The 15,813-nt window shown below is 47.2% G+C and overlaps 1 protein-coding gene across 2 annotated transcripts in view; it reads left to right on the top strand.

The window, feature by feature from the left end:
* Nucleotides 1-15,813, top strand: part of vps9d1 (VPS9 domain containing 1) — a 38,971-nt gene that overhangs the window by 20,150 nt on the left and 3,008 nt on the right. For both annotated transcript variants that reach the window (XM_036127008.1, XM_036127004.1), the window contains exons 10-15: nt 3,091-3,239; nt 3,656-3,976; nt 4,058-4,187; nt 7,402-7,607; nt 8,443-8,527; nt 12,743-12,847. In XM_036127008.1, the coding sequence (XP_035982901.1) occupies nt 3,091-3,239; nt 3,656-3,976; nt 4,058-4,187; nt 7,402-7,607; nt 8,443-8,527; nt 12,743-12,847 (996 nt within the window). The remainder of the gene's footprint in view (nt 1-3,090; nt 3,240-3,655; nt 3,977-4,057; nt 4,188-7,401; nt 7,608-8,442; nt 8,528-12,742; nt 12,848-15,813) is intronic.

The following is a 15,813-nucleotide window of genomic DNA, read 5'->3' as shown; positions in this document are numbered from 1 at the left end:
GCAGCGCCGCTACTTTCTCTGATTCCTGGTGGAAACGTTTGTTTCTGGAGGATTAGAGCCTCTGGTAATAGACGCTGAGCAGCTGATAAGTTTTTACATTTAATTTTGTACCTTTGGACATTTGTTATGATGCGTAACCAAAGCAACAATGTGGATATTTTTATACCATGGAGCAGCTGATTAACATCTGAAAAACTGCAATAATGCTTCAGCTACGTGGTTGAAAAGGCTGCAGATGCAGAGCAGGAGTAAAGAAAAGGGAGAATACGTTGTAGAAAGTCCAGCCTTAATATTAATGCAGTATTATGTTTCACTGACACATGGCTGCAGCATCGTAGCGCTAATGGTGTGTTAGGGTAGCGCTAATGGTGTGGCGCTCTGCGCGTACCTGACTCAGGTGGGAGCCTAGAGACAGACGTGGCTCAGGAGGCGCTGTTTAGGAAGGCTGATAATCTTAATTAAATTAACCGCCACCACGTCTAGTTAATAATTCACCACATGCCGTGGTCTGATTGGACGAAGCGGCACCTAGTGCCCGCCTACCAAAGGTTGGTTTTAGCCAATCAGGATGTCAAATTAAAACGTAAACAGCAGCCGTCATTAGAAACCATTAAAAGAAACATAAAAAACCAACAATGTTCAAAACGCTCCTAAGAGCCAAACGGTAAAAACATCTGGTCAGGGCTCCAGATGTCACACAGCGCCCCCTACTGGCCCACGTCAAATGACAGCGCTGACTCCACGGCGCCCATTGGCCTCTGGCTCCGCCTCCATGCGGCGCTCGTCCTCCTGCAGAAGCTGCAGAGGACAGGAGGCGGTTCCCCGCAGCAGGAACCTGATCCGGGAGGAAGCGGAACGGTTCTCCTCCTCCAGCGGGTTCTACTGAGGGTGGTGCTGAGCTTGTGGATCCATCATCTGTTGATCAGGGTAGCAGCATCAGAACCAGAGACTTAAAGAAGCTCAACAGGCTGATGAAGAAGGCTGGTTCTGTTCTGGAGAATCCTCCAGAACCTCTGCAGATGACTGAGCAAAGAAGGATTCTTCATAGAATAACATCCTGGACCACCCTGAGCATCCTCTTCATCAGACTGTGGTAAAACAACAGAGTCTTCAGTCAGAGGTTCTCCAGAACCGCTGTAACACGGACCTCTACAGGAGATCCTTGCTGCCTGCAGACATCAGCGTCTACAACAACTTCATGAACAAACCACACCACATCAGTTACACCAGTGTTTAATTTGCCTTTGGGGTGAATTAAGGAGTTATTCGTGTATTTAAATGTAAACTCTATAAAACTCTGTCCTGTTCAGCATGGGATGGGCAGCAGCAAAACTCCACATTTTATTATTAATGATGATGATGATGATGATGATGATGATGTTGCAGAGGAAGAGCAGCTAAGGTCTGTCTGGGCTCAGCTAGAAGTGCTGATGAGTCTGAATGTTGGACTTTGCTTCAAGTCTTCGATCAGAGCAGAACGTCTCTGGCGTTGTGTAACGGTGATGAAGGCTGCTCCTCTTCCTCAATCATTAGCAGATGACAGCAGAGTAACGCCATCAGCTGCTGTTTGCAGAGCCAACAGACCTTTGCCCCCCCCCCCCCCCCCCCCCCCCCAGGCTGAGCTGCATCGCGCTGCCGGCTCGATATCCTGAGGCTGCAGACGGGGATAAAACCGCCACCGCTGGCTTTATTTATATTTACTTTGTGGTTTATCGACACCAACATCAATTATTTAAAACAGAGTAAATGTAAATAAAACCGCCACTGCTGGCTTTATTTATATTTACTTTGTGGTTTATCGACACCAACATCAATTATTTAAATCAGAGTAAATGTAAATAAAACCGCCACTGCTGGCTGTATTTACATTTACTCTGATTTAAATAATTGATGTTGGTGTCGTTAAACCACAAAGATGTTAAGCTGCGTCGGCCGTATTTAAACAGGACAGTTTATAATCCTACAATATTGTGGCTGATCGCAGTTCAGCTTCCTGAGGAAGAGGAGCTGTTGGGCCTTCATCACCAGGTGGAGGTGTTTATGGTCCAGGAGGTCAGATGTCCAGGAACCTGAAGCTGTCCACGCCTCCACCTCCTCCCCCTGTAGAGAGGAGGTGTTCAGTCCTCCTGGACCTCCTGGAGTCCATCATCACCTCCTTGGTCTGACTGGTGTTCAGGATCAGGTTGTTCCTGGAGCTCCACTGGGTCAGACTGCTGACCTCCTCCCTGCAGTGGGACTCATCATTGGTGGAGATCAGACCCACTAGTGGAGTCGTCCACACACTTCTCCACTGTGTCTGTGGACAGTGTTCTCTGTGGAGACGTTCTAACCAGACGTTCTAACCAGACAGTGTCCTCTGAGGAAACGTTCTAACCAGACAGCGTCCTCTGTGGAGACGTTCTAACCAGACGGCGTCCTCTGAGGAGACGTTCTAACCAGACAGCGTCCTCTGTGGAGACGTTCTAACCAGACAGCGTCCTCTGTGGAGACGTTCTAACCAGACAGCGTCCTCTGTGGAGACGTTCTAACCAGACGGCGTCCTCTGTGGAGACGTTCTAACCAGACGGCGTCCTCTGAGGAGACGTTCTAACGAGACGGCGTCCTCTGAGGAGACGTTCTAACGAGACGGCGTCCTCTGAGGAGACGTTCTAACCAGACAGCGTCCTCTGTGGAGACGTTCTAACCAGACAGCGTCCACTGAGGAGACGTTCTAACGAGACGGCGTCCTCTGTGGAGACAGGAATCGTTTTTTCTTACAATATTTCCTTAGAGAGGAAACTTTCTCACCAACCTGGAGGATCTGATGGAGTCAGAGATGATGTGATGTTAATTGGTGCTCTAGAAATAAAATGTATTTGACCTGCTTCAAAACAAATGTTTGGAATGTTGGCGAGGCGGTAGCGTGAGTTTGGTGAGGCGGCCGCCTCGCCAAGTTAGCGCTGCGGGAAACCCTGTGCTTGGATTTTCTCCGTTTGCAGTGTGTAATTTTGCTGCTGCTACAGTAAAAAGAAGAATAAAGTTAAAGATTGCTCGTTTTTAGCAGGTTTACATTACAGATTAAAGATCCTTAACGTCTGTGTTCACCTGCAGCCGGTCGGACCACCCAGTGGTGAAGCTGCTGAGGAAACATCAGTACAGGATTTACAACAAGCTGTACCCCATCGTGAGTAAAAGCCTCCCCCAGAGCCCCGCCTTGGTGCTGAGAGCTTCACGCAGCGCTCACAGCCTGCCTCGTCCAGGTGAGCTCCACGTCTCCCTCAGGTGTGTGTGGGGGGGGGCGTCCTCTGAAAGGCAGCAGAGTATTAAATCCTCCAAAGATCAGACCAAACTGTCTGTGGTGTGCCGGTAAATCCACACTTAGAGGCTCGCTGGAGGCCGTAGTCCTCAGAGCTGAACGTGGAAATGGAAGGAAAAGTTAATAAATAATAATAATAAAGGCAAACCTGTGTTCACTATCTGTGATTAAGGCACTAAATGTGTAATAATGGGAGGAGGAGGAGGAGGAATCAGCCGCCTGACTGGGAGCAGCATTACAGTCTTAAAGCTGCTTTAAATGATATTTCAGTGGCTAGAAATGAAGCTGCAGGATGAATCTTGTGTTTTAGGGGAACTTCAGCTTAAACTAACCCGTCTGTGTTTAAACGCTGCGGACCAGAGAGTCACAGGAAGCCCAGCAGAACCGGCAGTCATGGCTGCGGCGGCCACAGCTTCAGCGCCGACGCCTCGCTCTCCCCGTCACGCTCCCATGAACTCCACACCAACTGCGAGGAAGAGGAGGAGGAGGAGGAGGAGGAGGAGGCCGGCCGGGACAACTCCTTTGAAGACCTGGAGCAGTTCCTGTCCCAGCTGGACTGGACCCCTCCCATCAGCAGCCTGGAGGCGACCTGTGACCCCTCCATGGAGCTGGAGGAGCTGGAGCTGAGGGCGCTTAAGGAACACCTGAAAGCCATCGTTAAAGACATTCATATAGCAGTCGGTGAGCAAACCGATGAGGAACTGACGGCTGCTGATGTTTTAGGTTGATCCACATCCTCACAGCTTCCATTCCTGTCTTCAGATCAACTCCTCTCTCTGTGTTTGCTGTCCTTCGACTGCCTAAACACGGCCGCTTTCAAGGACCTGTGCCTCGGCAGCATAGAGAAGGCCTTCTTCACGCCTCTGTGGAGCGCCCTGGTGGCCCTCTTCAGGTACTGCAGCTCCATTATCAGTCCGTTACGCTGCAGGAGCCCAGATAAGGGGGGGGGGGGGGGGGGGGGGCTGAACAACGGCCCACGTTTAGAAACAAATGTCTCTTCCTGTGTCCTGTCTGCTAATGTAGCATTAATGATTTTCTTCATGTCAAAAAGAGCCAAACAGATTTACTTTCACCAGTGGAGCCTTCCTGCTTTCTCCATAGAGCTCTGCTTGATTTATAAATACAAGAAGCTTTATTAGATTTTATTCTGGGACTATTTCATGTTCTATGGACACAGAAACAGGTAGAAGAGGAAAAAAGGAGAGAAACAGACAAAATGTTTAAAAGAAAAGGAGAAAGAAGAGAGGAAAGGTAGAGAGTGATATAACATCCTCTGAGTCTGCTTCTACACCTGCAGAGAGAGATATAAAGAACAGCAGAACCAGCTGATAAAGAATTACAGGAACAACCAACACCTTGATACCATCACTGAAGAATATACAGGATTAATTAATATGACATGTAGAAAGTGACAGCTGAAGATAATAACAGGATTAATTAATACGACATGTAGAAAGTGACAGCTGAAGATAATAACAGGATTAATTAATACGACATGTAGAAAGTGACAGCTGAAAAATATACAGGATTAATTAATACGACATGTAGAAAGTGACAGCTGAAGATAATAACAGGATTAATTAATACGACATGTAGAAAGTGACAGCTGAAGATAATAACAGGATTAATTAATACGACATGTAGAAAGTGACAGCTGAAGATAATAACAGGATTAATTAATACGACATGTAGAAAGTGACAGCTGAAAAATATACAGGATTAATTAATACGACATGTAGAAAGTGACAGCTGAAGATAATAACAGGATTAATTAATACGACATGTAGAAAGTGACAGCTGAAGATAATAACAGGATTAATTAATACGACATGTAGAAAGTGACAGCTGAAAAATATACAGGATTAATTAATACGACATGTAGAAAGTGACAGCTGAAGATAATAACAGGATTAATTAATACGACATGTAGAAAGTGACAGCTAAAGAAAAAAACAGGATTAATTAATACGACACGGTATTCCGTGTTTGAGTGCTGCCTTCGTTTACGATCGGCCATTTCCAACGTGTGACGTCAGTTCAAGAACACCGAGAATGCGCAAAGCAAACTTGCATAGAAACACAGAGGCGTTTTACGTTGTACAACCGGTACGGTGAACAGGGATATATGGATGTTTTCCAGTATCTTCTTTCACACACCAAATCTGCTGATCCACGTCTACTTTGAGCAAGCGCTTTTTAAAAAAATCGCTGAGCTAAGCACAATAAAATGCCTTCTAGGTGCGTAGTTGATAGCTGTAGTGCAGACCGCGGTGAAGTTGGTTTGACATTGGACTTTCAAGCTCCGTGGAGTCAGCGGGATCTAGCTCACGGTTGATCCGGTTAAAGGACTGATTTTGGCCATCGTCTCTCAGCTGCTCCCTTCTCCCACACGCGGTGGGACCGTCAACAAATCTGATTTGATTTTTGTTTCTCAAGACGCTCCGCTGACTCCGCGGAGCTTGAATGTTCAATGTCAAGCCAACTTCACCGCGGTCTAGTGCAGGCCAGAAAGTAGCGCTACATACTTGGCCGAAGGATCAAAAGGTCCGAAAGAAATGGGATAAATTTGTAAAAGAAACGCGAAAGGACTGGATTGCCGGCAGTGAAAAAAGTGTTTTATGCAATTCACACTTCACGAGCGAGGAAGTCGTGGTGTTAGCAGCCAGTGTTAGCAGCCAGTGTTAGCAGCCAGTGTTAGCAGCCGGTGTTAGCAGCCGGTGTTAGCAGACGGTGTTAGCAGACGGTGTTTAGCAGCCGGTGTTTAGCAGCCGGTGTTTAGCAGCCAATGTTAGCAGCCGGTGTTAGCAGCCGGTGTTAGCAGCCGGTGTTAGCAGCCGGTGTTTAGCAGCCGGTGTTTAGCAGCCGGTGTTAGCAGCCGGTGTTAGCAGCCGGTGTTAGCAGACGGTGTTTAGCAGCCGGTGTTTAGCAGACGGTGTTAGCAGCCGGTGTTTAGCAGCCGGTGTTTAGCAGCCAGTGTTTAGCAGCCGGTGTTAGCAGCCGGTGTTTAGCAGCCAGTGTTTAGCAGCCGGTGTTAGCAGCCGGTGTTTAGCAGCCAGTGTTTAGCAGACGGTGTTAGCAGCCGGTGTTTAGCAGCCGGTGTTTAGCAGCCGGTGTTAGCAGCCGGTGTTAGCAGCCGGTGTTAGCAGCCGGTGTTTAGCAGCCGGTGTTAGCAGCCGGTGTTAGCAGCCGGTGTTAGCAGACGGTGTTTAGCAGCCGGTGTTTAGCAGCCGGTGTTTAGCAGCCGGTGTTAGCAGCCGGTGTTTAGCAGCCGGTGTTTAGCAGCCGGTGTTTAGCAGCCGGTGTTTAGCAGCCGGTGTTAGCAGCCAATGTTAGCAGCCGGTGTTAGCAGACGGTGTTAGCAGCCGGTGTTTAGCAGCCGGTGTTAGCAGCCGGTGTTAGCAGCCGGTGTTAGCAGCCAATGTTAGCAGCCGGTGTTTAGCAGCCGGTGTTAGCAGCCAATGTTAGCAGCCGGTGTTAGCAGCCAATGTTAGCAGCCGGTGTTAGCAGCCAGTGTTAGCAGCCAGTGTTTAGCAGCCAGTGTTTAGCAGCCAGTGTTATTGCCGGATGTGCGGTACTCGCACTTTGTGACGTCACACACCGGATCGGCCGATTGAGGAATGTTCGGCTCTTTCGCTTATACAGCAAGTTTTGTCGAAATTACTTCCAAACGGTGCACATAATTCACATATAATATACATTTCTTTACCCTGGTGACTATTTGAATGCATCTTCGTTAAAATACATATTACGTCCGACTTAGACTTTAATATTGTCGTTAGGGTGGAGGACAAAGGTCTGGGAACCTTCAGGGTTCCTCGTTACTCCAACCTTCATGGAATACGGTCTCACGTTTAAACTTGTCCAGGTCCAGATGGATCCAATGAGCTTTTATTTTCTGCTGCAGAAAGATTATTTCAGCTGTGACTGAACATTTCTGGTGGATAAGGTTCAGTAGAAACAGGAGCTGAGGGACAATTTAAAATGGGCTTCATGATGGAAACGAAAGCAACCCTAGGGTTTCCCTGAAAGATCTTTGTTCCTCTAGTCTTGGTCTCCAGCAGGACTCGATTTCTTCTTCATTGTATGTTTTGGTTTGAGTTTCTCAGGAGGGTCCACAGAGAGAGAGAGCAGCTTTTTGAGAAGAACATGAGGCTGTTCTGCAGCGCCTCTCCAGCAGATGTCGGTGTTCCCCTGAAACTGTTTCCCCAGGATCCCGGCGCTCTTCATGGTTCCTACCCCTATGAGTCGGCTGTTCAAGAGCTGAAGCTCCTGCTTCAGGACCGCTGTCCACAGAGGAAGCTGGAATGTGTTGGTAAGCTTTACCGCCTCCCCTTTAGAACATTTCAGAAAAGCTTTACTTTAAACACGAGCTTTTAGCTTTAGTGACTAAAATCAGCCTCTGAGTCGAGATTAAATGTGAAATCAAACCTGGAAGTCCAACAAGGTGTTGGATTCTTCTTCCAGGGACGGGAACGTTACAGAAGAACGTTCTGGTTTTAGTAAATGTTTGCTGTGCAGACCCTGCAGACCCAGCAGGAACCTCCTGGGTCTGCTGTCTGTGGAAGTTCTGCCTCTGGCCCAGTAAAAGGTGAGCTGTGGAGAAGGATGAGGGAGGAATTACATCAAGGCTACAATGAGAATAGAGAGAATAGTATTAATCCGTCAGTTTGCTCCAAAGCTGACAGACCGGCTGCTGCTGCAGCGCCATAACTAGTGTTGGTACCGGTACCGATACCAACACTAGTTATGGCGCTGCAGCAGCAGCCAGGCTGGATGGCGTCATGGCGCCGCAAAGGTCGCTGCAAAGCGTTTACTGATGTTCAGCGTTCACGGAGAATAAATGGACTGAATATTAATTATTTGTTCCTGAAACACACGATGAGAACATCTGCAACGGGAGGAGCTGCAGATCATTGGCCTGCTTTGATTTCAAACTTGACCCATAAAAACTAAAGAACTGACGGGTTCTGTTCTTGTAGAACCAGTAAAGAACTGACGGGTTCTGTTCTTGGTTCTGCTCTTGGTTCTGTTCCCATCCCTGCTGGACCTTTGCTGGTGGGATCATCCTCCCTGTGCAGCAGGTCAGAGCGACTCTCTGGCGGCCATGTTTGCCAGGTCTGCTAACTGTTTGCTTCTTTGTGCCACAGTTCGGACGTTACGGCTGATCTGCGCTTGTGCCGAGGACTACAAGAGTCTTCAAGGAGGAGAACCTACACCCAAGACGGCCGCCATGTAAGTAACCTGGGGGGGGGGGGGGGGTTGGACCTTCGATTCTGATGGACGCCGGCCGGCCCAGTTAAACGCTGCAACAAACATCTTTTCTGTCGTTTTTGCTTCATCTGCTGTCGACCTCATTAAGCCCCAAACTAATTTATTTCCTCAACTTCTTCATGCAAATAATTGGGACTGAAAGAGCGTCTCAGACGTCCCGTGGAAGTGCAGAGCCTAATTTATGGGCTCTGTGTCCTGGAAGCTGCGCTGTCGGGTCGGATCAGCGCCACGCAGGCTTGGCACAGCAGGAGCTAACCCAGCCCTACAGGCCGCCTCTCACTGGCTCGGCCCTAAAGTAGGTCGTGCTGTCTGAGTTTGCAGCAAAGCAGGAGTCCAGCAAGCTGCTTTGATGAGAGCAGCAACATCAACAAGGCTGGACCCCTGATGATGATGTGAGACCCAGACCCTACCAGAACCGTTTATGGGTCAGTCCTCTGCTCGACCCAGAGTCGGTCTGGACGTGATCCTGGAGCGACTCCAGCCTTCGTCCTCGCACTGCAAATGTCATGTCAAGGTTCTGATTCAGCCCAAAACCTGGTGCCGGTCTCATCAAGCTACAATATTTGGCTTCTTTCCTCACGTTTTCAGTCAGATGAGCTGATTTTGTTCGTCTCTGCCAACGACTGCAGCTCAGTCGGCTCTCATCTGTCTCCTTTCCTCAGCTTCAGTGTGAGGAGATCGGAGACGGCGGGCTCGGCTGACTGGCGGGTCGCTCGGCGCTCACGCCTTCCTCTGTGTCTGGATGAGATTAGTTAAAAATAGTCATTGTCTATTTAAAACATGAATCTATGAAAATGTACTTTTAAACCGTAAAACTAACCGGCTGGCGGTACGGAGCCGGCCGGATTAAGTTTAACAATAAAACCATGAAGATATGAAAATGTTTTCTTCCACCTTAGGGCAGCTATTGAAAATGAATTATCTCAGTTTTAGGACAAAAACACTGTAACACAATATTTATTTTCTGTCATCTTGCTTTGCAGGCAGAAAACAATCATCCTTAATTTATCGAGTGCTTTACACAGCCAAGATGACCAAAACGCTGTACAGGTCCACAACTTAAAGAAAACTACATTTAAAAAGACCAAAAGACACAAACAATAAAACAGATGCAGAGTTTCCTCCAGGATTATTATTTTTTACTGTGGGGGGGGGGGTGGGCTGCTCCAATCGTGAATCCGTTCATCCTTCATACTTTATGAAGTAATTAATGAATTTATACATTTCCTGAGTCCACACCATGTACATCTCATTTTATCAGAAACGTAGTAATCAGAGGCACACGTTGAACGAGGCGAATGAGTGATTCAAGGTGTGTGGGAATCAGGTAATTAGTGTGACTAGATTAAAAAACTATATTCACTATGTTTCTATCCAGCTTTGTGATCCAGTAAATCATCAGCAGCTCTGCGTTCTACGTTTGCAGCGTGGAAACAGAGCGGCTCTCCTCTCTGCTCTGACTGCAGCAGGGCCTTCAGGACGAGGCAGCCGCCTGTCAGACAGCGCTGAGGGAAAAGGGCCAGCGTAACGCTAGACACATCGCTGCTTTCACGTCAAGCTGCTACATCGCCAAAAACACTAAAAAGTCGCCAAAAACACTAAAAAGTCGCCAAAAACACTAAAACGTTGCCAAAAACACTAAAAAGTCACGGGTCTGAAAAGATATAAGAGCAGAGTTGCTGGGTAGACAACACCTGACTGTTGTCTCTAGTTTTGCTTTTCTACAGCGAGCAGCGCAGCAGATTTCTTCATTAGCAGCTTCACAGTGAGACACAGGAGCCGGCAGGGTTGGTTTTTCAAAATAAAGTAATTTTTAACATTTCATGATATTTAAATTCATTTAAACTCTGATTAAGATAAGTGTGTAAATATACAGTAGCTATGCGATATCACATGTTTTGACATTTTTTTATTCATGTTAGAATTCATTCTGAATGTGTGGCGGCTTTTATTTTGTTGTGGCGGCTTTTATTTTGTTGTGGGGGTGCGCTGCGATCATTAATATGGAGCAGAAACCCTGAGATCAGAAGAAAGACCTACAGCTAAAAACAATAAAACACTAGTAGAAGAAAATAAAGACTAATGGTCCAGGTCTTGCTTAACTGTAATTAAAAGCCAAAATCAGTCGAGGTGTTGCCCGTCCTCACAGTCAGAGGAAGATTGTTCCAGAGTTTAGGAGCAACAGCAGCAAAGGTTCCTGGAAACATCTAACAGGACCTCAGACTTCTCCTGGGAACATGTTTGCATAAAAGCTCTGCTAAGCCATTTAACCACAAATTAAAATGATAAAATCAGAGACGTGGCAGCAGCCCCTGCAGGGAGGACAGCAATGTGCTCACCTCGCCCGGTAGCTGCTAGCAGACGAAGCGTTTTGGACCAGCTGCAGTTGTCGTATAGGAGAATTTCTGTTGCTTAAACAGTTCACCAGGTTCTGGACTGAAAAGCTTCCTCTCGCTCTCAACGGGAAACAAATATGCAGATAATCAGCAAAAAAAGGAAAAGACAATTCCTAAGAGTTGAACCCAAAGGAAGAAATGCAAAGAGAAAAGTCCAGCTCCTAAAACGGAGCCTTGAGGTACTCCACTATCAAAGGCGCTCTGAGGAGAACGTGGAGAGAAACCAATGAAGGACCTTCCACATCATGATGGAAGGTCCTGGTCCACCGTGTCAGAAGCAGAATTCACATCCAGCAGATAAAAGCCGATCTTTAAATAGTTCCAGCTGTTTCTGACTAAACCAGAAATAAAGCTGTGATCCCAGGCTGGATGCAGAACCAGCCAACCGGACTCCAAGATGTGGTTTGACTGCAATCCCATCATCTCCTGACTTTATGCATCGGTGTTTTGACTGGAGGCCTTTCAGGCAGGTCCAGTCTGGCAGACCCCAGAACCGCTGCTGCAGATTGGACCAGATTTCATGGAAGCAACTTTGGGTTTGGTTCAGAAACACCGAGTCGTGTTGAGGCGATGAACGGTGGAGATTCTTGTTAGATTCACTTTTAGAAATGTTATATTCTTCCTCCTTCGCCTCTGTTGTCTGGGTTCTGACTGTCTGGGTTCTGACTGTCTGGGTTCTGTCTGTCTGGGTTCTGTCTGTCTGGGTTCTGTCTGTCTGGGTTCTGACTGTTGACCCGGTCCGTTTGCTGACGTGTCCATACCTGCATTCAGCTGTGCTGCAGTAGAAGTGTCTCGTTTCTCTGCTCTGTAACCAATCTGTCTATAACACCTGAGCAGCACGGTGGTTCCTACCTGCTGTATGGAGACACCTGATAATAAGAGTCTGACTGACACGGGTCCACACATGGAAAACGGGTCAGGACCTTTTGGTTCTGAGGACCATAATGGCGCTGGAAGCAGATATTTACGTACCTGTGTAAAAACACACCTGCATTGGATTAAGCTGCTCCTGTTCTGGGTTCTTCAGGATTAAAGAAGGGATTCACTGTCCTGGACGCCAGAGCAGGAGAAATCAGGAGAAATCAGACGTTCCTCCTCTCAGAATTTGGTAGAATGAGCTTTTAAACCAAATTACATCATGTTTGGGTTTCCTCCTGCAAGTTTCTCTCAGTAGTTTCTAAACGTTCCTCCTGACAGAACCACTGGGTTTGCTTTGTAGTTCTCCTTTAACGTTCCCTGGGACTGAGATCCTGCTATCCTGGGGGACGTTGTCCTTCCAGGAGACACCTTCATGTCCAAACTTTAACCCTGCTTGGTTTTTGGGGGACCGTGTGTTCCTGCATGGAGACCCAGCATAAAGCGGTGCATTAGAGGGAAAGCAGAACCAAACTCTGAGCCCAGCCTGTGTTGGCAGGTTCTGGTGGTTCTGGAGGAATGCAGAGATGTTTACTGCTGTGAACTGTGTGGTTGAGGGCCGGCTGTGTGAGAATGGGACTCCAGCTTGTCCACACCTTGCAGGACTGTCACAGGATCCAGTTGCATGCAGCTGGCTCGGTGTGAGCGGCCTTCTCACGCGATCATTCAGACGAGCGGCCGGCCTGCGTGTGAGTCCTGATAAACAAAGGCGGACCGTTATCTCCCAGAATGCAACCTCTCCTCCCCAAAGATCTACCGCAGAGAGGAATGAACACGCACCTCATTAGGAGCTGCGCTGCATTTGTTTCCGTCTATCCTCCCAGGGGAGCGGCAGAGAGTTCATGTTTGCCTTTTTCTCTGACAGCGGTGCAGACGACCTGCTGCCCATCCTGTCCTTCGTGGCGCTGCGCTGCCAGAGTCCCCAGCTGGTGTCCGAGTGCGCCGCTTTGGAGGAGTTCATTCATGAGAGGTGAGTCATGGAGACAACGTTTGATTTATTGTGGAAAATAAAAGCTAACTGAAGCCCAGTTACAGCAAAACTCCCAACCTGATGACTGAATGTTTCACTGAAAAATGGTACCATTCGTGCAGCTTCACCATAAACATTTATCGCTTTCAGTTAAATCACTGAAAATGAAGTATTTTCCAGTTCAGCGGCTCCTTCTAAGACCCGAGGCTTTCTACAGCTGACCTGCACACTGCATGCAGAACATCCAGCACCCTGTGAAGGCATTGTCCCCTGGATGACAGGATCTCTGCAGAAGGGAATGAAATACGTTTTAAGTGATAAAAATAATGCACATCTGCTCTTTGTGGATTGCTTGTGTTTAGCATCTTGGAGATTGCTTGTGTTGTGCTTTTTGGCAGCACAGCGATAGGAATGGACCCTGTGTGCTGCGGTGTGGACATCAGGCCAGGCTCAGGTCATGAAACCAGCAGCGTCTGGTAGCCATGGTGGGGGTGACCCTCATCGCTGTGGCCAGGACTGGTGCTGCGCTGCGGCTGCAGTCACAACCCTGAAACTCTGAGTTCAAAAGAACCGACTAGAGAAATGTTTTAAAGCCGGTGTGGGATCCAACATGGCAGCTGCTCCAATCAGCAACAGGAATCTGTGATGAAAACGTTTATTTTACGAGACACAGATGGAAGAGTGTCTAAAATTAATGTAGCTGCGCCGGATGGAAAGTGGCTGTGTGTAGAAAGCACAGCTTACAAGTTACTACCAACAAAAACAACTTTCCTGGCCGTCTAATTGGGATTTCAACCTTTTTTAGGTGGAATTCACCTTAGTTACCCCACAGTAAGAGAGGCTTACCTGTAGGTCTTTCTATACCCACCTGAGAAATAGCTCTAGCCCTGATTACGGGGAAAAAGTGTCTCAGAGCTGGGAGAACATCCTCTAACTGGCAGGTTGCCGGTTTGACTCCCACGCTCCGTCTGTCATTGTGTCCTTGGGCAGAACACCTGACCCACTTTGCCTGCAGCTGGTGGTACCGATGCAGCTGGTGGTACCGATGCAGCTGGTGGTACCGATGCAGCTGGTGGTACCGATGCTGCTGGAGCTACGATGTGGCTCCGTCAGCGAGTGAAGCATTTGGGGACCTCTGAAGTTGACAGCTGGATAATCACAGGATATTTACATAATTATGAAAGTGGTGAGTAGAAACTTTGGTTTTATTTCTGCAAAATGCTCTGGCCTGGGAGATCAGTGAGGGCAACACTAGACGGCAACGCTGCGTTGCCCTCAGTGTTGAAGTGCAGCTGACATAAAGCCAAATAAAACCAGAGAATTAAGAGTTGATGTCAGAAATGACAACAGATACGGTGCAATTGGAGAGTAGTAGGAGACGGTAACAAAGTCAGAAAAAGTTCATGACACCAGCAGCAAAACTACAAGCACACACAACCATCTCTTGGTTTTGCAGGTGATTCAAAAAGAAGTAAATATTTAGTGAGCAGCAACTATGAGAACAAAAGATGTCAAATCTTCACATGTTTTATTGCAGCAAAGGCCAAATTTATTTCAGCTAAGAGCAAAAAGTCTGAGGCTGCAGTTCAGACTCAACAAATGATGTTAACACTTACCCTGATGAATCTTGACTTCAGCTGTTAAGTTCAGAGGGAACTGTCAGAATATCCTGCCTTGTTCAAACAGCATCATGTTAGGTTTGGGTTATCCTGATCTAAATACACAACAGTACCTTTGATTTCTACCATGGATGAGCAGAACCTGCAGATTCTGTTCGATGGTACCATGTCAGTCCGGACCGGCGCCTCTGAGGAATCTATGCTGATTATAGCAGTTCTGATGGGTCCGATGCTAACGAGGTGTGGTTGGGGAGGATGCATGTCAGATCCAATATTCTACCAATAAAGAAGGAAAGTAAAGTCACTGCATGATTATTTGTTAAAGTATTCCACAACTATGTAGACGTCTTTTTTCCAGGGTTTTAGTTGGTGGTGATGCTAAATGTGTCTGAATATGAGTTTAAGTCTTGCTGTCCTGCAGCTGATGGTTATTTATTTAAATCAGCAGAACCAGCAGGCCAGTTGCAGCTGATATTTGGGTCAGTGTGCATCTGCTCACCTTTATTCACGGCTCTTGGCTCTCCTCATTTCTGTACCTGTTGCTGAGGTGGGTGTGTAGCAGCAGCTGCAGGTTCTGCTACAGCACTAAACTAGATCTACATCAGAAAAGCCTGTGGAGAAGAAGCAGCTGTTCTCAGTTGTATTTACAGAGTTTGGCAGCAAATGGCAGCTTTTAGTTTAGCTTTAACTGTTTAAATAGAGAAGTCGTGGTTAACTAGTTAGTTATTGAGGTGCTGTTGTGCCTGACAGCTAGTTTATCTGCATGTAGGCGGTAGAGACGTCACTGTCCTCCACAGAGCGCAGCTTTAAGCTAGCTTTAAGGCTGGAGATGCTATCGCTCTGCTGCAGCATCCAGTCTGAGTCCCAGGTGATGCTGAGGAACTTTGCCTACTTCTGTGGTGAACGTTGGCTTATTTAGACATGGAGTGTGTTAGTGAATCATCTCCTGTTAAATAAAACGTTTCCTCATGAAATGAGAAGAAACCAAACTCGTCTTTAGTGGCCTTTAATCGTGATGATCGCGTGCGAACTGCGACCACACCTAGAGGCTCTGGTCATGGTTGTTACAAACTCTGGGCTTTAAACTCTCAGGATATTTGATATTTGGGTTTTTTCTCCCCATAAAAATGCAAATATAGTCCTAATTTATTTTTATGCAGTTTGGTGGTATGGGTGTGTTCAAGTGAGGGAAAAGGAGGAACCACAGTTAGTCAGCAGATTTCTGCTGCTGCTTTCTAGATCCTTAAGAAGCAGAAAGTCTGTTTTCTGTGTTTGTTGACATTAATTAAGTCAGTTTTATTTATTCAGCTTCAATTAGCATCCCATCATCTCAAGGCTCTTTCCAAA

This window comes from Fundulus heteroclitus, chromosome 2, assembly GCF_011125445.2.
Source record: "Fundulus heteroclitus isolate FHET01 chromosome 2, MU-UCD_Fhet_4.1, whole genome shotgun sequence".
NCBI classification, from domain to species: domain Eukaryota; kingdom Metazoa; phylum Chordata; class Actinopteri; order Cyprinodontiformes; family Fundulidae; genus Fundulus; species Fundulus heteroclitus.
Note: the sequence above shows the minus strand (reverse complement) of the source record. Positions and strands in the feature narration are given on the sequence as shown.